General features: G+C 38.8%; 1 protein-coding gene across 1 annotated transcript; it reads left to right on the forward strand.

The window, feature by feature from the left end:
• The first annotated feature begins 21 nt into the window (after positions 1 to 21).
• Positions 22 to 23,172, forward strand: EXOSC7 (exosome component 7). The gene is made up of 8 exons (XM_009571756.2): positions 22 to 181; positions 1,867 to 1,968; positions 2,643 to 2,737; positions 9,038 to 9,203; positions 13,570 to 13,640; positions 18,221 to 18,344; positions 19,268 to 19,423; positions 20,937 to 23,172. The coding sequence occupies exons 1-8, from the start codon at positions 125 to 127 to the stop codon at positions 21,039 to 21,041; spliced, it is 876 nt and encodes a 291-aa protein (XP_009570051.1). The 5' UTR covers positions 22 to 124; the 3' UTR covers positions 21,042 to 23,172.
• The last annotated feature ends 1,145 nt before the right edge of the window (positions 23,173 to 24,317 follow it).

Consider the following 24,317-nt stretch of genomic DNA (forward strand, 5'->3'; position numbering starts at 1 on the left):
GGTGCGGCGCGGCGCGCGCAGAGGTCACGTGGAACAGGGTGAAGCAGCGCCCATTGCCAGTACCGGCGGCGGCGGCCGCGACGGCGCCGGAAGCGGAAGCACAAGAGCATCCGGTACTAAGAGCATGGCGTCCGTGGTGCTGAGCGAGGCCGAGAAACTCTACATCGTGCATGGCGTCCAGGTAGCGGCGGCGGGCGGCGCCTTGTGGGAGGCGTGGAAGCGGCAGCTATGGCCGGGGATGGCCATAGAATCATAGAATCACTAGATTGGAAAGGACCCACTGGATCATCGAGTCCAACCATTCCTAACACTCCCTAAACCATGCCCCTCAGCACCTCATCCATCCGTCTCTTAAACACCTCCAGGGAAGGTGACTCAACCACCTCCCTGGGCAGCCTCTGCCAGTGCCCAATGACCCTCTCCGTGAAAAATTTTTTCCTGATGTCCAGTATGGCCGTGCGCCGCCCCTCCGGGCTCGCCGCCTGTGTGTGGCGGGAACGATTTGTTGGTTGGGGCGGGGAAAGGAGATTTTCATTATTGGAAATTGGAAGGGGGAAGATTTAGATTTGCCGTTAGGAAGAAATTTTTTACTGTGAGGGTGGTGAGGCGCTGGTACAGGTTGCCCAGGGACATCATGGGTGCTGCATCCCTGGAGGTCACAGGATCACAGAATGACGTAAATTGGAAAGGACCTACAAGGGTCATTGAGTCCATCTCCCTTCATGAGACAACCCCAAAATTTACATCAAGTGTCTGAGCGCATTGTCCAAGCAGTTCTAGGCTAGGCTGGATGAGGTTGTGGCAACCCGAGCCCATGGCAGGGGGATTGGAACTGATTAATCATTAAGATCCCTTCCAACCAAACCATTCTGTGATTCATTACCTGAGGCAGAATGCTTTAGGATAAGAGCATTCTTACAGGAGAGATTTAGGTATTAGGAGATTCACATTAGATATGAGGAAGAAATTTTTTACTGTGAAGGTGGCGAGGCAGTGGCACAGGTTGCCCAGGGAAGTTGTGGCTGCCCCAACCCTGGAGGTGTTCAAGGCCAGGTTGAATGAGGCTCTGAGCAGCCTGATCCATTGGAAGGTATCCCTGCCCAGGGCAGGGGAATGGAACTGGATAATCTTTAAGGTCCCTTCCAACCCATAGAATCATAAAGACTGGAAAAAACCGCCAGTATCATAAAGTCCAACCGTCAGCCCAGTGCCACCATGCCTACTAAACCACGTCCTGGAGCGCGACATCTACATGGTTTTTGAACATCTTTCACTAACCTAAGGAACCAAGTAATAAGAGTGAAGGATGTGTGAGGAGAAACGCCGAAGATAAAAGGACAGTGCATTCTGCAAAGTAGACACTGTTTCACTGCAAATAAAACTGCTTCTGTGGGAAAGAGCTGAGTAGTGTTTAAAGGTGCAAAACATCTGGTTTTGAAATAAATCATATGAAAGTATTTGGAAGTCTGGTGCATTACTTTTGTCTGCTGGGTCCTAATTACATCTGTAAAAGTACAGAAGTTTAGTATCCCAACAAAGACCCATGTTGTATTAGGTAAAGTACCTTTTGAAGCTAAGACCTGTACAATTGTATTCAGAAGCATTCTGCTGAAACAGGATGGAAGTAGCACAGGAGTTCAGGTCTGTGTGCAGAGAGCTTGTAGCACGCTCTAGATAAATGAGAGGTGAATGGAAAAGTACAGTTGATTCTGTTGTAATCCTAAGTGAAAGTTAGTGATGGAACTGGGAGCTGTTGCTTTTAAATTAATTCTGGTGGCATAGGAAAAGGACACTTTAAAATCACCAATTCTTTTTTCACTTTGTTACTGATCCCCTCAAGCACAATATGGTGATTTTCATACTCAGGAGGACCTTCGTGTAGATGGTCGTGGCTGTGAAGACTACAGATGTGCAGAAGTAGAAACAGATGTTGTATCAAACACAAGTGGATCTGCAAGAGTAAAGCTGGTGGGTAAACTTCTTAGGGATTGCATACCTTGCTGATGAAACTTCTGGTTATTTGACTGGTTTTAAGATACGCCAAGGCTGTTTTTAGATGGGATTGTGTGTACATAATAAAACGTGTGTGTATAGCATAAACTGAAACTATGGGTTAAGAAAATAATGACAGGGTATGTAATTCATTCAGAGTGGCTTAACCTACTTTAGCAAGATTTACTGTAAAATACCTGAAAAGCCTTCAATCTGAACTAATCTACCTTGAAAAAATGAAATTGCTGTTGTGTCTAATTACTGGAAAAAATAATTCTGTTCCTTTAGAGTTAAGCAAAACTGCTTCTGGCATGTGTTGACTCAAAGAGATAAAGATACTGCACAATATTATAAAGGTTTGAGGATATAGCTTTTTCTAGAACCAAAATGGTAGAAAAAGTCAGGGATATGAAGAATGTCTTTTCAACCTAGAGAAAACTAGTATGCGTGGTAATTTGAAGAAACTTCTTAGACTTAACGTTGTTTTTCTAAAGCCTTTCTTAAGCTAATGTCATTTTAAGTCGTCTCTGACAGAATTGTGTCTGCAGGTAACTGAAAGGCAGAAATGTCAGCTTACCACAGACAATTAAATTAAACAAGTAATTTTATGAAAATTATTCTATTTGCATGATATGTTTTTGTTTTAACAGGGACACACTGATATCTTGGTTGGTGTAAAAGCTGAAATGGGGACGCCAAAGTTGGAGAAGCCGGATGAAGGTTACCTGGAATTCTTTGTTGACTGGTTAGTATACTAGAAGAGAAGGAAATAGATCTGATATTTGGAATAAATGACTAACCAGATCTTACCATTCTTCTGAAGTCGATACTTTCATTCTACTATCTTCTTGTAAGGGTGTGAGTAAAATAAGCAAGTTATTGTTCTGTTTCAATAGTGGTGAATGTTCATAAACTTTCTGCTGGTTCTGCAGGCCCAAAATAAGCAGAACAGTTGGAGGAAAAGAACAAAATCAGATTAAAAAATATCCCAAGTTGCATAGCATCTCTGCAGCTGGAAGAGAGTAATGATTCAGTTGCACATGTGTTTAACGTGACTTCATAACTACAATGTCAATTGTCTTTTTTTACAATGACAGAACAGAAAAAATGTCTTTCAAAAAAGAAGTATTCCAGAAGAAAAGAATCGACTGATACAGACTGTACTTTAGCTTTACTTAAAGGATTTTTCGTACTTTATCTTTGAAAGCAGAGGAAAAAGTTCAAAGTGTGTTTTGTACAAAACCGTTTGTTTGAATAATATCCTCACTGTAAACTTGAGATGCAAAAGTTAATTAGAAAACCTAATTATTCTATTTAGCAGTGAATAAGTATTTCATTAACTAAAACGGTACTTGTTTTTAATCATATTTCTGACTTTTTGCTACAAATGGACTATTGGTTATACTTACAGTCTTCATAATGCTTAAATTGTGTAGGAAGCTAGAGGGAAACTGAGAGCTATTGTTTTCAGGTTGCTCTGAGATAGCATAGTGACATCTCTGTCTTATTCCAGACTGTCTGCTGTCTGAAACCACAATATCCATATCTTGCAGACTTCCTTAAACTTCTTTATGAAATAAAGAAACCTCTTGTAAAAGCCTTGGAACTGTCAAGTTAGCTCTTTAACGTGATCTTTTTTTTTCTTATTTATTAAAACCAAAATAAGTTGCTACTCTGACATTAAACCAATATACTGTTAGTAAAGCTAAGGTGTGAGAGCTACTCACTCTGTATTTGATAATCTTTCTGACCTAACTGGCCATGTCTGCCTTAATATTTGTATCTCTTATAATAAGCAGCCTTTTCTAAGGCTGCCTCTGTCCATCACAGTGTCTTAGTCAACTGTGAAAACATATGGCCTTAGAGGGAAGGACTCACCCATGAATTAATGATTTGTCTGTGATCACTGTTCAAAAAATATCAGACAGGAAGACGGTATTCCCAGATGTGGCCCTCTTGATAGAGGGGATCTGAGCTTGACTGCTTTATAAAATTGCTGCGTGAAATATCCTAAATAGCACCAGCTTTGTCCTAGTGGTTTCTCCAATGGCAGCAGGGATATTTCCTTACTAAAACAAGTGGTCTGTGGGGATGTTGCAATTCTGTAACACTTCTTTCATATGTATACAAATGTTATACTTTATACCTTAAACTCATTAGATTAATGTTAGGTTGTATTTTTTTACTGTTAATCTCTGCTTCATGAGAGGATGGCAGGGAGATGCACAGAAATATTGCGCAAGATGGATTTCATTGGTTATAGAAATAGGCGATGCTTGCTTCCTGTGGCTTTTGGGGAAGCGTTGTCATTTTTCACATGCTTGTGTTCTCAGGGGAAGGTGACTTCTGTCTTCCAGAAAGATCCAAAAGACAAAATGTGAAGTGGAAGCAGCTGGGTCTCTGTAAAGGGAAATGAGATCCTGTCAGCACTCTAATGCTTTTTCAGGCTGCCACTGGGTGGTAGTAACTGAACATAGTTTGAGACATTGCGTCTCCTGTTTAAGCCTCATATGTTCTACTTGGCTTTTATTTTATGTTGTTGAAACTAATAAAAACTCACACTGCAGTTTTAGCTATCTTAAAATGCTTTTTTCCTGAAGTTCATGGTTTCTTGTACTGCTGAAAGTAATTACTTGCTAGATTGTGTATGTAATTCTCTGGCCCCAAATTCCATTTATCTTCGTTCTGCTCCGAGTCCTTATCCTAGAATCAGAGAATTTAGTCCCATTTTGAGACAGACTTTATGCTGATCTCTGGAAGAGATGATTTTGGGGGCACTGATTTGTGATACTAGAAATTAATTATCAGTTAAGTCCATGTCCTATATGATGTTCTTACTGCCCATGAGCACCAGAGAAGAGAGTAATCTGGGTCATTAGTGTTGAAAGACTGCTACTTCTTCTTTCTTCATGTTTGAGGTTTGGGACTGTGCTAATACTGGCTTGTTAGGGGTTTTTTTGGTTTGTGGTTTGGTTGTTTTTGTTTTCACTGAAGTAAAGATTTATAATTTTCAGAGTGTAAAAAAAACCCAGAGAAATCGGAATTACTTGACTACATTAGATTTTGTTTGTGGGATTGGGGAAGGAAGGAAATATTTGTGCAAGTCTGGCCATCTGTTTCTCAACTTTGAAGGCCAGACATGCTTTTGTACCAGCTGGAAGAGTGGGCATGTTTCATTGGTGCCCACATGGAAGACTGGATCAGATATGATCTTTAATATTATAGATGGAAAGCAGTTCTGCACATCATAAGAGATGACATTATTGCAGAACGACCACATCAGCGTGCTCTGAGGTGATCCTCAGATGCTGCTCTGTTGGGTTTTGTGGGGAAAAATGTTAACTTAAATTTTGATGCGGTCACTAAAGATATCAGTTGAATGGTGGCTGCAGAAAATGAACCTTTCCACCCCTTCTCTCTCTCCAGTAATCCCATTATTGTGGCAACTGATCTTTGCAGTGGGAAGAGGCGATCTAAGGAATTTTGAAAGAATGAAACATCTTTGCTATTTTTTACAATGTTTTCTCCATTAAAGGTGTTCTAAAGTGGATTTAGGTCAGTGTTCAGAGAGAAACGCCGCTTAAAGCTTGAGTAAAATCTGTTTCGTTCTCTATAAGTAGATGTTCCTTTTGAATGGGAAGTGTAACAGTGCCTAACCAGGCAAAGACCCGAATCAGTAAATCCATGTTGGTCAAATTACCCATTTGACTAGACTAAATCCAAACTCATGTTAGCCCAGTTCTTTGTAGGATCACGAGCTGAATATAATCATAATTGTATTAGCATGATTAGACAGCATCTGGAGCTGAATTGAGGTCTATTCCCAGGACTGCCTTGGCAGTCCAGATGTGGCATAAGTGTGATATCTTCTGGCTGTTTTCTGAAGAGTGGGATGCTAGTAAGGTGGTTAACTTACTGCTGATTCTAAAACAGTGAGTCTGAATTCTTGCTTTGAATAATAGTATGTTTCTTTTGGTGCAGGAACGGAAATCTGGTAATGTTTGCTTAAAGTAAATTTGGCTTTAATTGAAGAATGCCCTCTGTGTAATGAAGCACTTGTATATTAGGAAAATAGCTGTAAGCTTTTATTTAATTAACTGCTTTATCTCTTTATAATTAATTACATTGTAGATTATCATGTATTAATGGCCTGAACAACAGATTGGAAGTACTTAGCTACTGTGAGTGAAAGGTTTTGACTGGTAGCAGCAAGGGCTTTGAAAGTAGGGCTCTGTTGTAAAAGCCTTGTTATGCTTTCAGAGTCTTGATTGTTATGCAATGTGACACTGAAATGGTTTTGAAAGTCCTTAAAGTTATGTTCTGTTCAGAAGTAGAAATTTTGTGCTTCACTTGACCACTACCAAGTTCTTTCTGTGCTCCATAAAATAAGCTTTGGGGCGTTTTCTTTAATTAATGTGCTCGACAAGCCTTTTTTTAATTTTATGCAGCATAAATTACTCTGATAGTCTGACCATTTGGTGGCAGTATTTACTGTATAGTTATAGTAGTGCCCTGCTAACATTACTGTTTTAGTTCACTCTTATTGCAAGGAACTGAAGTGTCAAAATAATAGTGGAATTTATAGAATCATAGAATCAGGTTGGAAGGGACTTATAGGATCATCCAGTTCAACTGTCAGCCGAACTATGGCTACTGAGCCATGTCCCAAAGTGCCTCATCCACACGTCTTTTTTAACAACTCCAGGGAAGGAGACTCCACTGCTTCCATAGGCAGCCTGTTCCAGTGCCTTGACAACCCTTTCGGTAAAGAATTTTTTCCTACTATCCAGTCTAAACCTCCCCTGGTGCGGCGTGAGGCCATTTCTTCTCTTCCTATCACTTTTTACTTGGTTGAAGAGACCAACACCCACCTCACTACAGACTCCTTTCAGGTAGTTGTAGCGAGTGATAAGGTCTCCCCTCAGCCTCCTCTTCTCCATGCTAAACTCTAGTTCCCTCAGATGCTCCTCATATGACTTGTGCTCCAGACCTTTCACCATCTTCATTGCCCTTCTCTGGACATGCTGCAGCTGCTCAATATCCTTTGTGTAGCGAGCTGGAAGTTGAGTGCAGAACAAGGCCATGAGTCTGCTGAGAGGCATGGCCTCCGAGAAGCTTCTCTGTCTGCTTCCAGGGCCCGTGACAGGGGGCCAGGGCCGCTTGCAGCACCCTCCTCACTTACATTCTTCTTACTCCATGTCAAAGAAAGTGGCTATTTATAATAAAAAATGACAACATTTGCTAAAGATTTGTATTTAGAAATAATAACAAGGTATAGACTGAGGTTTGCATACTTTTCAACTTATCATAGGAATCATAATGCTTGTATAACAATACTTTTAACAGAAGGGTTTAAACAGAATGGTGTTATTAACTTGCATTAAAGCTGCTTCCATTTGTAAGTGCTTGTTTAACACTATTTAAAGGCCTAACTCGGCATGTTTCTGGAATTGTTATACTTAGATGTGGTCTGGTCTTATCAAACTGGTATCTATTATAAACGCAATTAATAATATTATGTTGCACTTGTGATGCTTATTTGTGTGGCAAATGTGGTTTGGAAGTGTAGGTCAGTGCTTGATTGATAGTGATGTATTTATTTTTTTAAGCATGTAGTGCTGTCTTATTATAGAAGCAGCAAATAAATTCTATAAAATTCGGTAGCTCTTCCTGGAATTCAGAGTTTTCATCAGTTCTGCAAAAGAGCAAGTTGGGAGAATTACTGTTAGATAAGGATTTCCATTATAGGCACTGCAGGTCTTGTTGATGCAGCTCACTTGATGGTTTAAGTCAAGCTCAAGTTAGATAATGTGAATCTTTAGATGCTGTTTTTTTTAAAGGTGAAGAGAATATTGTTATTCCAAGACTGTTTTCTGCCGTACCTTTGCATTCCTGTGATGTTCCTGTTGGAAAAGCTAAGAGTTTGTAACATTGTGTAAAGACAAAACATGTATGAGAAATTTGCCTTGTGAGGTGCCCAGCCAGGAGAATGCAAGGCTTTGCTGTTACAGATTTTGATCGTAGCAAACTACTTCTGTGGAATCACCTCCTTTCCTATGTTCTGTAGTAGGAAATTAATTTGGGAGAAGTCTGACTAGCTTATTTAAAAACAAGACCTGCAATGTGTGCCATGGGTCCACTGCTTGGGAGAGCTCTGCCCGCTCTCTAAACCAGAGGTTGGGTTGAGTTTTGTTTGTTGTTTTGCTGGATGTGCATTGCTGGACACTTCTTCTCTGTTTCATTGTGACTTGGAGGTGGGGTTTTTTTGGTTTGGTTTGGTTTTTGTGTGGATTTTTTTTTTTTTTGGTAGGCCTGTTTTCTTTCTTTGTTACAATTTTGTTCTTAGCTGTGTACAAGGCCCCAGCACCCAGGGACTTTCTTGCGTGAATGCTCATAAATAAAGTTTGTTGCGTTTGAATCAGGGAGGTGAAGACATTGCATTTTTATCAGATCCCTTCTGGAAAAAATGTTCCTTAGTTGCTGCTTTCCATAAACTGAAATCACTGAAAATAACAACCTGCTATCTTTAAGTAGCTTGGTAGCAGAGAGTGTACTCAGTAAAGGAATTACCAATTAAGGTCAGGTACTCATGTCACATTAAGAAAAAAAGCATATTCTACTTGTCATATCATCACATCTTTCTCTTCTTAGCTGCTCTCTTATCTTATTAATTTAACATTCAACTCTAACAGGCTGTCTTGTTAGCTGCTCTGAACTTAGTAGAGATTTCTCTTGCTTTTTTTATTTTTTAAAGGATTGAGGTGGTAGAAGATGAAAGTGCTTAAGAGTAACCTCTGAGAGAATTTATCAACTTTAATATTGTAACTTCAGAACTGAAGATAGTAGTGGAATTTAATTAGTATCAGAGTTTGTAGCAAAGTGTAGGTATATTATCTGCATGAAGACAATTTCTTATGTAAAATGGAAATAATTTCTTCACAGAGAGGAAGCTTATCCTTAGATATTACAAACATTTTATATTTAAGAAATGTTCTTTGGGTATTGGCTCTTCAGAAGTTAAGGTATTTTTTCTTTCTTTATCTAGTTCTGCAAACGCTACTCCTGAATTTGAAGGCCGTGGAGGAGAAGAGCTTGGCTCAGAGATAGCAAGTACACTCTACAGTGTGTTTAGCAGCGGGAGCACTATAGACTTGAAATCACTTTGTATTAATCCCAGAGAGCACTGCTGGGTTCTCTATGTTGATGTATTGGTAAGTAAGGAAATGAAAACTAAGATTCAGGGAGTTTTTTCAAGGTGCTGACTGGCTTAGCATAACCACGTGTATTTTCATATAAAAAAGCTTCTCATAATATGATATAATGCTTCACAACATGGATGGCCATTATCTTGTGAATCTGCCTGTAATAGTTAGGCACTGCTTCCAGCTTGCTTTCTTTCTGCTCTTCTTGATGCCGCTGCTCCACTGCAGAGCTAAAGAAACACTGAATAATTCAAATCTGACTCACATAAAAATCATTGACCTTATACTGACAAGGAAGTTGCCACTAAAAAAAGCTAAACTTTTTTCCAAGCTAGATATAACAGCAAATGCATAGTTCTAATTAATGTAAGTTAGCATGAGCGTATGTTAGCCCTAGCATAACTGTCCATCCTGCCTTTTTGCGCTATTATTGGTACTAGTTCAGTAAAGTAAAATAGAAACTTTTCTGACAAAGACAAAGGTTACATTTGGCCTACGGACCTTTTGACCAAAGCTGTATACAGATATTGAATGTAGAAGAGAAACTGAATATTCAGTTCCCATTAAAAAGTGGAAACTGAATTTTATGCATGTAAGTCTTGTGCATGGAGGAGCTCAGTTTCCAGACTGTGCTGTATTTCAAGCACTCTGTTATGGGAATTTAATAGAAGTCTGCAAGTCAGACTCTCCTGAGCATTATTTCCAGTTCTTATTGATCCAAAGTTGTGTTTCTATTTGTCAAATTTATAACAAAAAATACTTTGAGGGGTCTTAGTCACAGGAATCCATTAATGTCTATGAAATGATTTGCAAAATGTTAAGCTGTATTGCCAAAAAAAATTAAATACAGAATTTTATTAAACAAAACAGGAACATTCAGACCAAGACCTAATAAATGTGAAAATTAGTCCAGTAGGTGTTTAAAAAGCAGTAGCATTAGCTTAATTATAGTAGATATAGTACATACCGTGATTTAGTCCACATACAGAATGATCAAATGTGCACCACTGCTGAGTGCTTTAACAGTACTAGTCACCAGCTTTTTGGAGCTTGGCATAGTTTAATACGGAATGAAGTGTTAGTTCTGAGAAATCACACTGGGACCTTTAGATACTAAGTAATTACAAGCAGAGGTACAGAATATTAAATGCTGTGCTTATTTAAGCAATGGGCTGCTTAACATTGCATGAACACTGTATAAACAAGCACTTCCATAAAGCCGACTGGTGCAGAAGTTCTGTAACTGGTCATTATTTGATTCTTCCTGAACAAATTTGCTGACTGTCCACAGCTACAGGGAAAACCAGCCTTGTTGGGTTTGTGCTGCTAGTTGTATCAGAGTTATGACTATCGTGATCTATGCTGTGTGATGAATTTTACATTTAGCTTTGCTTACAGTGTCAATAAATCTGTTGTAGGTTCATAACTGGGACTCTAAACTTGATGAGTCTTTTTACTGTAATAGTCTACAGGGATTTTTGTATCTCAGTCATTGAAGAGCTGCTGGTATAATTAGAACAAGATAGTATTTAATATTTGCCTCTTCATTCTGTGTACATCCTCCCCCCCTCTTTTTTTCCACCCTAGACCCCCGTATTTTCATATTTTTGAGGTATTTGTACTATTTCCTCTTCTTAATAGAAGATGTGTATATCACCTGATAATCTATACTTGATATAGCTGTTTGGTACCTACCGGCTTTCTTGAAGCTGCTTTTGCATAATCGTTCCTCTAGAGCTCTATTTTAGTAGTACGTGGTGGAAGTATGACACTTGTGCTAAAATAAGGCACTATAAGTCTTATTCATCATTTGAGGGAGGCCAATTCTAAATGTAATAACAATGCTTATTGAGTGTCCTTTGGATGATGTTTTCCTTCAGAATTCCTGAAAATTGTTCACATTAGTTATGTTGCCTAGTTAAGTTGGGGGGAAAATAAGCCCTAAATGTGTTGCATGCCTGAAAGTACATGAAACCTCATGGACGGGTGGGAAGGTACTTGTTTTCAAGTCTCTCATTCCAAAAGACAAAACCCCAGGAAGAATGTTACAAAGCAGGAGACACTCCATTGCTGTGTGATTTAGCCATGTGCACTTTGATCGAAGCATCTATATTCAGTTCCTATGTGTAAACAAAATTTTGAGATGCAGCCTCAGAAGAGCAAATAGTATATTTTGCGTAGTCATGCAGCTAGTTGATTAAAAACATCTATCAAATATTTTCTAGTGGTCAGTGAGCTTGGGAGGTGCTACTGTTGTGTACCGTTAGACTAGAAAGATGATGACTTCGACTATACACACTACAAAGATGCAGACATATAGATATGTCTCAAAGGTCAAGAATATATACCTTGACTTTTCAAAATACATGTGTTCTTATAATAGTAGGCATTCAGCTTTCAGAGAGTAGCTTATAAATGTGCGGATACGCAGTACTGCAGCCTCTTTGTCTTCCCCTGAATTTATTTCCTGTTTTAAGTTACTGAAGTCAGAAATGAGTGTTTAGGTATTTTTGAAGGTGTTTTTGATACATGTTTAGCCCTCTCCACATAATTTGTCCCAGGAGCCTGCAGTGCTGAGCAAGGACAATCAAAGTGTGCAGTCTGTTTTCATTGCCTACTCAGTCACAGTACGTTGTATGTTGGGAGTGTGCATTAGATTCTGTTGAAATTTTAGCAATTCACTACTGAGATTCCCTCAGAGGATTTCCTCATCTTTTTCATTCCCTCCCCCAGCTCAGTTTGGGAGAAAACCCAAATCTTAGAAATGTGTTGTTTTGGAGGAAAAAAATATTTGAATAAGACAAGGTATACAATGCTTTGTCTTTTTTTCCACCCACAATAACTTTTTCACTTGTATATCAGTAAATTAAAAGCAGTATTTTGTCAAGACTCCTTTGCTTCCCACAACTCACACTTGTGCAGACTTTCCAAGTCCTTAAAAAAAGAGTGGGGAAGGGGGAAATCTCAGTACAAGGTGCTTCAGCTGAGAAGAGGGTTAGTTTTTTTTTTGGAGGAATCATCGCACCATGCTTGTTACAGACTATGTTCCTAGCCTGTAGGTGCCACTGTAATACAGGTAAGACTTTAGAAGAGCACCCAGAATGTAAGCCTAGCACCAGTACAGGCAAATCACATAACTGTGTTTTAATAACAGAGATATTGTGGGGCTTATTGTGTTATCCAGCAAAATCCAATAATGGCAGAAAGTGGGAAGTTAACCTCTCTGTATCCAGCAGCTGTCTGCAAAGAAATAATTTGATCACCTTTGTATTTAGCTTTCTATCCCAACTTTTTGTCATTCTTTTTACATGATTCAGTCTGTCTTCATAAAAATAAACTGGTTTTCCACAATATCTGATTTATGGTTTGCTCCCAGTGCAGGAGTTTATCTCATCCTTCAATAGATTTTGAAGAACAATCAATGCAATCAGCATTGCAAAACTTATTTTGCTCTCATCATACAGCATTGATTGATGTAATGGAGAAGCATCCAAATGTTCTTACTGAAGTAGTTTCAGATGCTTGCTGGGTATGTGGGTTCATAGAAGAGTACTGGCAGTTCAGAGCATAAATTGTCAGGGAACTAACAGTAGACAATGACCAAATACATCTTTAAGTTTTTTGTCAGCCTATAGAAGATATTAGTGCTTATGGAAGTGGAGGCCCAGCCTTTTAACATAGTACGCAGTGCTGCGCTTCTTCTGGAAAGAAAGTAAACTAAACCCCCTCCACACACTGTAATTCTATGATAGTGTTATCAACAAGCAGAATTTGACATCAGAATTTCCTTAGATCCTTCTCAGCTACAAGACAAATCTACTGATGACTCCTTTTCTGTAAATAGTGAATCATGATGTGCCTTCATAACTATACCTTGTATAACTAACTTTTAATACTGCATTTGAGGTAACAATTTGCGTTTCTTCATTGAAAACAATTCTACCAGTTGGGTTTGTGCAGCTGATATATGAAAAATACTCTTCTTTGAAATAACATGTAGAAAATGAGTTGGCTTGATTTAACATTAAAGTATAAATATGGTGAATTTATAAAAAGTATTGGGGTCATAGTCTAGTTCACAGCCTTAGCACAAGAAGAGTAAGAACAAGAGGGGTTTCATTTCAGCTGCTATTATTTTTATTGTTAATTCTATTATGAAGTGCATTGACGTTTCTGTTTTACATGTATAATACAGTTAACTGAAATCTTAATTTCCTATCTGTTATTTTCATGGATAGGCTTTAAAGACAACTTTATTTTTCAAAAACCTGTTCTGGTTCTTAATTTTGTGCTGGTTCAAGTGAAATAAAGACTTAGTTTAAAGTCAGTAGCCTGATCTTCTTTTAAAGAGATTCTTTCTTTCTTTCTTCCACAGTTACTGGAATGTGGAGGGAACCTCTTTGATGCAATTTCTCTTGCAGTGAAGGCAGCTCTGTTTAATACAAGGTAAAGCACAGATTTCATTTCATGTGTGTGGAAGTGGTGTGGGAAGTGGAAGAGAAGTACTGTTTATGAGCTAAGCATTTTAAATGCCTTATTATTTAAATAAACAATACCTGAGGCATCTTGCCATTGTTTGTCTACAAGGCAGCCCTTTTGCATGCAAGTAATGTGAGCTAATAACTTTATTTGATTTCTGTTCTGATAATCAAATATCATATTGCATTATATGCACAATCAGACTCAGAATATAACTTGTTCTCTAGCCAGATCCAGGAAAAATTGTCTTGACCGTATAGTTTTGTTGCAAGTAGTTGGAGGCCTTTGTGTTGATGTCTTGTGTTTAAAATAAGAAGTATTTGCTCATATATGATGCTTCTGAATAAGAAACTCTCTGTTGGTGTGACTACTGACTTAACAGTTTAGCCCTGTTTTCCCACTGCTGGTGTTCTTTCTCATTATGGTTAGTCTAGAGTTGTCTTTAAGAGGAAAAAGTGGTGTTAAGAGTTCATGAAGAGGGGGGAATGATTTATCTTTAAAAGAACTTTGCCCCACGCAGTTTAATTTGAAGAATGGAAGAACAAAATCTAGTAGAATGAATGCTGCAAGTGCATCTAAAAGGAATATGGAGTTTTGTAGCACCTTTGAGAAAGAAACTAGAGAATGGCTATATGTAAGAGAATTAGCTGGAAGAGCTAGCTGGAAGAGCTGCAAAAGTTAAATTCTTACAGGCATAAATGTTTTAAAAGTGGATCTCAGATTGTTCTTCAGCTACAAATTAGAGATTTGCTAAAGTCACTGGCACAGTTCTGGCTTATTCATCAGGGAATCGGCACACTACTAAAGCTGGAAAAGTATGTGCAAGAGGAGGAGGCAAGTATGCTTTTGAAAATACACTGCCTATCAGAATATGAACGCTTTAAAAGAGAGTGAGGGGAGGATCCATCGAAGGCTACAACTTGTATATACTTCTGAGAAATTTCTTGTGTTAGTTAATCAAGTTTTCAACAGTGATTATTAACAGTAGGCTGGTTTTGTAGCATTAAGAGGTACTGTCACAAATGTAATGGCTCACAAATGAGTTGACAGTACACTAAAGGGAAGAAATGCCTACGTCTCTGTGCATGAGCTGCCAAGATGCAAAAGTCATATTGTTAAAACAGTTGCTCCCATATGAGTTGTTTTGCAGATCCAAGGTACATACTTTATTTGCAAGATAACTAGGTCTTTTTTCTTATTTCAACCAGAATCCTAGTTCTGAATAGAGAGAGAAGATCATATAAAAAGTAATTTAAATAAAAGCAAAGCGTGGGTGTAATTATTGTAATGATTCTGCTTAATTTTTGTTCTCCTGAAAACCGTGTCTTTCATGTTATCTTTAATCTGTGGGCAAGCATCCACAACCTTTTGGAAGTCAGATATCAAATCAAAATGTGGTACAGTATGACGTAATGCAGTCTGTTGTTTTTTGACCTGTGAAAACTCTCTTTGTTGATTTGAGTGGGGAATGCTAGTACATCTAATCTCATACGAGCTCAGAAAGTCAAGAGGTGAAGTTCAAAATGAAAACTCATCCTCCTTCACTATTCCTCTTGTTTTCCCTTGGTACCTACTAAGTTTTTTTCGATTGACACAGGATTGTTTAGAGTAGTTGCCTGCTCTCTATAAAATATTACTGTCCCAGCAAGACAAGGTGTCAGTTTGAAGATCACTTTATATTAAGTGTTCTGAACTTTGCTTGACATGTGTCACTCTTGAGTCTTCCTTGCCTTTCATAATTTGTTTGCAACCAGGTTTTTGTTAAAAGTGTTTTCAGATTTTTGTCAGCCTTGACTGCAGCCTTGGAACCAAGAGCAGGGATCTTGAGTTGCTGTTTTCTCCTTGAAGCTACAAATTTTTAGATGTTCAGATAGGCATTTGAAAACCTCAGCTTCATCTTTAAAATCTTGCTCCAACTATTTCTGTAATAGCTATGGACATGCTTTTCTTCAGGGCAAGTAAATGCAAAATCATAACTTAAGGAATTTTGCGCAGATTTAAATATTTGTATATCTGACCTGACTCATCATGTCCCCTTCAGGCATGGAACAATGCCAATGTGACTGGTTTAGGGGGAACATTTACTCCTTGGAGTTTTGTATTGTTAAAAAACCGCTACATGACAGTATGACTACAAAGAACTACATTATGTTAAAAAAAAAAAAGCTACATGAAGATCATGTGCAAAAGATAGTAGGTGTCAGAGGTATCAAACTTTATTAACTATGTCTCCAAGGTGCTTACGGCTGGATTTACCCATGATCGAAATAAGTATTACAAACTGTACACGTAGCTACAGTGTCTGGATGAAGGATTAAATGTGATCCTATGGAATGTGCCTACTTGCAACTTAGCAACAGAAACCAGGCAAATGACAAAAGCTAGAATGTTTATAACACAACAGCCTTGATTTTTTGTTGGGCAGCACGGCAGAGTCAGAACTGATGCCTGCTAAAAAGGGTAGAACTTGTTTTGCAGTTGTGAAATCTGGGTCTGCAGCACTTGGTAAAGAGCATTGTTCATTTTGTGACTTAAGTGCTGCTGTACAGATTTCTGCCCTGATTAGTTGCAGGAATCAAAGCAGAAAAATAAAAGTTGCAAAGTAAACATGAACAGCTAGTTCTTAAGATAAATTTTCACAAGCTGGGAGAGGAAATCTCCAGTTTTCTGGAAGTGCTTTGTGCTACACTCTTTGTCTGGTTTTTCTGTGTATATACACCCACCTTTTATGCAACTTTGATGTGTTAGCCTGATCAACTATCTTTTTGCCTCTGCAGTAATTCTATTGGTACCTCTCTCATCTGTTCTTGGCCAAGATGGCTCTCTGCAGGCATTTTTCAGGTATTAATTCTGGCAGCTTTTTCTTGCAGACCAAACACTACTCTGATTTCAGAGCTATTTTAGGATGGAGTTAAAAATCACTCAGGCTCAGTTTTTCTTGAGATTTTCCTTCTTTTTAAAGCACTGCTCTGGCATATACACTTCTTGGTTAGGCTGTTGTCCAGTGTTGTCCATTGTCCTGTGTAGCTTGAAGATTAGTCACCTTGTGACTTTATTCCATCTGTTTTTAACGGAATATTTTTAGCTTCAACATAGACTTTGATGCATTTACAGTGAATTGTTATGTAACTTTACGAAGTATTCTGAGTTTCATTTCAGGAAGAAGTACACATCACAGTGTTCTGCTTCCTGAAAGTTTTAGTTTTATCTTGGCTTGGGCGAATGTTTTTGTAGAGAATTTGTTCCCACTGAGGCAGGGTTAGCTGTTGTATATAGGTCTAGGACTCCTGGCCACAAATAACTAAAATACTCTTCCAGGGAACAGCAAAAATGACTTTACGTTGGTGGGAGGGAGTTTACTAAATCAGTCCCTACCTCTTGCTCTTTTAAAGGAGATTTGGTACAGAATTGGTAAAAGAATGTAGCCTCTAGAGTCTAGTTATAAAACAGAACACTACTGTAAAATTACTAATGTAAAAAGAGATTGTGGTTACATTCCACAAGATTAATGAAGTTAGCTTTCTAGGGATGTCTCTAAGTATATTATGTTTTCAAGTGCAAATGTGTAAAAGTGAGAGCAGTAAAGTTGAGCCGTGTGTGGGCTTTACTGGCCAGTAGATGAAGTGCCAATCACTGCTCCATCCTAGTGGGCATTTGGATAAATGAGGGTGTGTAAGGCATTGGAGTTCTTGGCCTCTTGAGATACCATCTTTTACTAAATTGTTTTAAATGACTTTTATTAATTGTGCTAAGAAAGCTGCATTAAATCATCCTGTGAAACTCCCATTAAGTGGCTACAACGGATGTAATGTATGTATCACTGATAAGGAGCCCATCTAGCCCATTTGTGAGAGAGCTCATCACTCACAATTGAGAAGAAAGTATTTCTTGGATTTATGCCTGGGCTTTTATCCCTGTTTGTTGCTTTTGAGTATCTGTCCTTAGAACACTTGAGTCTTCTGGCTGCTTAAAGTATGGGAATATCTAGCCAATCTTCCCATCTTGCTAAAGACAAAAGATTTTACTAATGACATCTTTTTCCTTTTCCCCAGATCTTCTTAGTGTCATTCTTTCCTGAACAGCTTTACTACTTGTATTTGCTACTGAGGTCACAGCTTTGCCAAACAATACAATTACTGTAATTCTGACAACTTTACTGTTGTCTGCAAGGTTGGGAAACATAGTGAGAAAGGATTCAGTCTTGGTAATTTCTGTCCTGTACTTCCAGGCAAACGTACAAAGAATTATTCAGAATTGCATTGTGCAAATTCCAAAATAATCTCACTCTGTTTATTAGTATAAAAAAACAGTTCAAATTCTAACACTTGGAATGATATAAATATGATGATCTTATCCTAAATATCTTCCTACTTAGAATGCTTTCTTTCTAATCTCAGCAGGTGGATTATTAAAGTTTTGATAACATTCTGTGTGTTTTTGTAAACATTTAGCCTTCTTTAGAGGAAAGGGGACTTCCTGGACTGGAGACTTTGACGCTGTATTTGTTATCTGTGCATTCATTGATTTTGCTCATTTTGTTTCCACAGAATCCCCAAAGTGTGTGTCCTGGAGGATGAAGAAGGCTCTAAAGAGATTGAGTTGTCTGATGACCCTTATGATTGTATTCGACTTAACGTGGATAACGTGCCCTGCATTGTCACGTTAAGTAAAGTGAGTCTCACAAATTGCTGACCTTCTACCTAGAGATTTTGGTTTCTGTTAACTCACCTGCTGTTTACCTTTTGCATAGAGATAGACCTTGTATTACAGAGATGGTCAGTGTCCCCTATGTATATATGTGTTCATCCATGGCCTCCTAGTTAAGAAGAACTTTTACCGAATAAGGATTTTGTTTCCACCTCTGACTTGCAGTTTTCCACTTGATGCATTCCTAAAATGCATCTTCTTGTATGCAGAAGAGTTGTTATTTTTCATCTACTCCTCATTCAACATCCAGAGCAGCAAATACTTTAGTATGTTAAAACAAATGAATATTGTTGTGAGGCACAGAGGGTTTGTGGTCTGCCTGGAGTTAGACAATAAGCGTTTGCTGCTGAGGACAGAACTCTGTTTTCGTGGGTGCAATACTGTCCTTCCCTTTCAAACAGGTTTTTGTTTTCCTTCTGCATGTATAGCCCACAGCTGACACAGTTGATTTGTTGAATACTGCATTTTCCACTGTGGGAGTCAGCAATTTTCTTAGTTACCTGGAAGTTTTTCTGATATATCTTTTAAGCAAGTTTTATAAATAGTAGAAAGGCCACCACTGAAGTCTTTGGATGTGTAATTTTCACCTAGCAGGGAAGAAAGTCCATGCTTGAAGTTCAGTGTAAAGGGGAATCTGAGGTTTCAGATAGATTAAAGGATGATCAGAGGAAAGCTGTGAAATGGTGACATGCTTATCTGGCCTCTTTTATGTATGTACATGTAATTTGGGGTCAGGGGCTGTTTAAGTAGTGTATTGTCAAGTCAATCACATGATATTGGGATGGGAGGCTGTAGGTAGCCAACAGGGCTACTACTCACAGTTTAACCTCTTACTGAAGAGCTTAGACAGCTGCAAACTAATATGTTGTTTTGTCACTAACTTACAGATTGGATATAGGCATGTGGTGGATGCTACCCTTCAGGAAGAAGCCTGTTGTTTGGCCAGCCTTCTTATTTCTGTGACCAGTAACGGCGCCTTCACTTCTATGAAGAAAGTGGGAAAAGGTAGCCTTGATCCTGAGAGTATCTTTGAAATGATGGAGGTAAGGAGTTTTCAGCAGTTAGTGATGACACTGAACGATCCTACATGAACCAGAACTTGAGTATATGAAAAGCTGCAGTAAGGACTTCTAGAGCAGAGACCCTGGTGCTTTTATGAGGTGCCTTGTTGAAGGTCACAGACAGTTCCTTCAAAAGAGAATCTAATATGAATGGAAGTTATCTGAAAATTTTAGATGGCTGAAATGTATAATGCTCACAATTGTTTCACTCAAGTAACTTACAGCTCTAAGACTGTAAAGATTAAGTTGATCAGCATTGAGAGTGTTTTTAGAGAACACATTCCCTCTCTCACTGTTTCCCTTAAAGGCTGAAAGAGCAAAACTTCTGACGTGAAGTCCTTATAGAAGCAGAGATGGTAATTTGAATTCCTAGTGCATGGTGTTCTGTTTTAGTACAACTCATTTGTTTTGTGACAAGCTTACTGTTCTCATTTTAGTGTTGGTTTTGTTTGCTCCTTTATTAGGTTTCTGATCTGCCCTACTCCATGAAAATACTATTATTTGGATGTTGTTCATATCCACATGAGAATTCCAATTTAAACCTTTTTTTCAGGCTCTTAAAACTGTCTTCCAGTATAAATTCTCATGCCTGGGGTTAGCCTTGAGCGTGAGACAGAACTGAATTTTGAAATACTTCAAACTGGCTCTGTTTCCTAGAGATGCAGAACTAATTTCAGCATGGCTATAGTGAGGAATGCAGAGCTTGGAGCCAAGTTTGAAAACAGTTGGTCTCAAGTGGAAATTACATGCTGAGTATATATGGCGCTTTACTGTTTCACAATGTCAATCCAGAGTGCTAAGTTCAGTAGTACTGGTGGGCTTTTAATTTGACTCCATATAGAGATGGAGAGGTTGTCTGTCCCTAAGGGACCAAAGACAGATTATATTAAACTGAGTCTATTACCTCTTATCTATGCAACGAAGCCTATGCCTGCCACACAGCTGTGCACGAGGGAAAAGTAGAGGTTGGTATCAGAGCTAATACTGGTAGTTTTCCACTACTGGAATTTATTTCTGTGAAGAAGACCTCCTGTTAACTCCTTTAAAGTACTTGGATAGTACAAAATTGCACATTGTAATGAACAGTCTGAACTTTGTATCAGTGGGCTGCTTTGCTGGTCAAGTATTTCTTATGCCTGGCAGCTTAGCTTAGCTGTGCTGGCTAATTTGAAAACGTGCTTGTGCCTAATGTGGATTTAATTTGTATTTCTGGGTGAACCAGTGTTGCACAGATCTGGTGTTAATGATCATGGAATACTTCTCTGATGAACGGGAGCACTGCCTTTTGGTGTACATTTTTCCAAAACTTACTCAAGTTAAAACAAAACTTTGGCCACCATTATTTTTCTTAATTTAAAACATATTCTTGTTATACCAGCTGGTGTATATTAATCATTAAAGAGAAAATATTTTTCCAAAGGAAGTGTTTCATGAGAGTTGTCTTTGTGTTAATAAGCATGTGGCTCAGATTTGTTTTGCTTTCTTTGCATTGCAGACGGGGAAAAGAGTAGGCAAATCATTGCACATAGCCCTTCAGAAGATTTTGGATGAAGAAGAGAGTTTGGGGACCTCACGGCAGAAAGTTGGATTTCTAGGATGAGTTTTTATTAAATGCTAAAAACTGTTTTTAATTGTTTGTGCAATCTTGTGAATTTGTATATAGAAAAAGAATATTTTTTTGTTCCAGTACCTTTATCCTTCTGGCTAAGAGGCTTTAAAAATGTTACTAAGCTTAAAGAAAGCTACTGTTAAATGTGAATAGGCAAATCTGAGATCTTTTCCATATGGATAACTGTCCACACCTAGGAAACACACCAGCAGGAATTGATGCAGTTGCCTGAGAAGTGCTTGAGTCTGTTTCCAAGAGCGACTGGTGTAAGTTCTGCTTGATTCTGTTTGCCTGTGTTCCACTTCTGCAGACCAGCTGCTGTGTTCTGGAGCATGTGTGGGAATAGCTTTGGTACAGCACAAGCCAGGTTTTGGGCCTCTTGGAATTTTTATTTTTGCTCACCAGCCAAATGAGAAGTTTGTGGAGATCTGTCTTCAAATTGTCTTTATTTTCTTTGAATAAAATGTGGTTAGTTTTTACTATAAATACAACATGGTCCAATGTTTCTAATTCATATTTTAAACCAAGATGTCTTTGCTTACTAGAGCTCTGCCTATCCCTTTTGCTAACAGGTATAATGGTAAACTAGCCAAAACCTCTCACAGTGCCTAAGGAGAAGGGGCATGGCTAAGGTAGAAGGGAAAATAAGTTAATTTTTTAGGAATTTATTAATTCAGCTAGAAAAACAGTGGCTTTCAGTAATGATTCTTCACAGGGAAAGACAGAAGATGGCAGATAAGGTATGCTATCAAGGTGTATTGCTGGATCTTCAAAGCTGTGGATTCCCTCCACACATCTGTTGGCTGGCCCAGCAAAGAGTAAGACCTGTTTATTTGTCAGGATAGGAAGAGACAACAGGTGGAAGAAGTCAAAGGAAAAAGTTGATTTTCAAGAAGTTGATACTTCAGCTGCAAGTGTTAAAAGGATCATTTTGGCAAATGTTACTACGGTAATCTAGGAATCATTTATCTCTTATTCAAGCAGCGTTTGCTGAACTTCCTGTTTTAGTTTCCTAATACCAGATTAAGAACATTGTCTGGAATGTGTTTGTTGGGGAGAAGGGAAAGGTTATTGCTGAAGGTGAGCTGTAGGTATAGGACAAAACCTATTACAGCTCAAATTAATAATCATGATCACATGAAAATATATGGTGTACTTAAGATCCCCAAATCTTTTCAGCCCCTTTTGTAGAGCTCACTTGCATAATTATTCAAGGTGACTGCGATACTACTGTGTATTTGGGATATGTGTAGCCATTACCATAACAAGCAGGCAGGTTAAAAAAAAAAAAAGAACAAAAAATAAATTATCCCACAGAATTTGCTCAAGAAGTCTATTTTGAAGAGGTGGGATTTCTTCAGTAGCTTGAGTAATGTGTTAAGTATATTGTGATAGTACTATGTAGTAATACAGACAATGATGATATATATGACCTTTAATCACTCCAGTAGAGTTATTTTGTGTGAAGCATAAAATAACCTGACATCAGCTTTAGAGCAGCTGCGATCCATTCCTTGCCACACAAAGCTACTTGTATAGATGTAGAAAGAAAGAAAGAAACTGAAGAGAGAAAACCCACTTTAAACTTAACCACAAGCAGGTTTTGTTTGGTCATGCATTGTTTAATGTTTCAGAAAATGGTTAATCTGAATGAAAGCTGCAAGTCTTAAACCACAGCCATTCTCTGAATAGCTCTTGCCTGTTTTATTACAGATTTGTGGTTGGATACTGAAAAACTGCCCAGAGTTACTTCCAGGGTGAAATTTTTTTACATAGTAATATCAGTGTATTGCTACATAGCCTTCCAGCTGAAGGATCTCCAAACATTTTGCAAGTTGCATCATTCAAGATACTTCTTGTCCCCTCTCCAGATCCTTTCAATTTAAAATTAATCGTTATGAGAGATGGGGTCAAGTTGGAAGAAACCTCACTGTGTTTCAAGCTTGTTAACTGACACCTCTATGGAGATAAATATATTTCCATTCTCTGTCGTCTTCCTACTAAGGATGCCAAATGTTTAGCCCACCTGAGACCTCGGCTATGTGCTCAAGATGCCTAAAAAGCAAACTCTTGCTACCAGAGTATCTGTCTGCTGTCAGCAGAGAAACCAGTGGAGCAGCTGTGTGTACAAAAATGGCTATGCTGGTCACAAAATACTTAGTACCAGGCAGTTGCCGAGAATGTCACTGTAAATAAATGCGGTGCAAGAATCTGCAGTGCCTCCTATAACCATGCACACCCTTCCTCAGGGCTTCTGTAGCTGTGTAGGCAGGCACAAATTGGGGTCTTCAAGGGTGTCCTATTCCTTCCACACTCACTACCTCCCATCTGTTGGCATTGAAAAGCAGTGGAGTAAAGTGTGGCCCCAGTTCAGACTGGGGCTGCTTCTACCCACTAAGGTATAAATAATGAGCCTGGCCAAAAGTATTGCACAGCTGCTAGTTGGTCTCAGCTGCCCCTGGAGGTTTGCTGCTACCAATACACATCTCAAATGGATAAACAAAGCTCTGACAGGGGTAAAAGGGCCTACAGCTCTCCCAGTTGATACATCTTCTGCCAAGAAATCTTTGAGGCTCTGGTCTCAGGCATGCTAAGGGCTATGCTGCCCATTTCTATTTTCTTAGCTCTCTTTAACCCCTCCCTTCCATCCCAAAGAAAAATATCAGTTAGATTTTTAATAGAGTTTTCAACTAAAACTTCTCCTGTTTCCATCAGGGCTGGTGGAAAGTTCCATGTGTTGCTGTGCAGATACTGCCACGTTTTCATTGACTCGAGTCCAGTAGAACTAAGAGGAAACATCTGTGGAGCGGGATAGCTCTCTGTTTCTCCCAGAAATCAATTGCTTCTCCTGGGAGGGTTGAGAGGCTGAAAGCTGCGTGCTAGCGATGAGGAGTCTAGCAGCTCTTGCTAGGCTTCTCTTGCATTGCCTAAAATCACCCAGCACTTTGTTTTTTTCACTTTGCTTATGCATCCCAGACTAAAAGTGTGTTTGTCAGGGACAGTCCCCTTGAGGCAGGGGAGAGCTAGGCTGCAAATCAGTGAAACTGGCTGGTTTGCTGCTTCCATTCCTCCAGATCTGTGTTTAACCCTCGGGGTGGTGCACAGCAGATTTACCAAGCCCAGGAATCCCATCAGCCAATGTTTCACAACTACAGTAGCAGTTCAACGTGCCAATTGTGTAGTTTGGGAAGGAAGAGAGAACTTGTTCTGCCTTAGGGGTGGGTTGAGCCAACAGGGAAGTGAAGGGCTATGCCACCCACAGCTGGG

This window comes from Cuculus canorus, chromosome 2 (assembly GCF_017976375.1).
Source record: "Cuculus canorus isolate bCucCan1 chromosome 2, bCucCan1.pri, whole genome shotgun sequence".
In the NCBI taxonomy this organism is placed as follows: domain Eukaryota; kingdom Metazoa; phylum Chordata; class Aves; order Cuculiformes; family Cuculidae; genus Cuculus; species Cuculus canorus.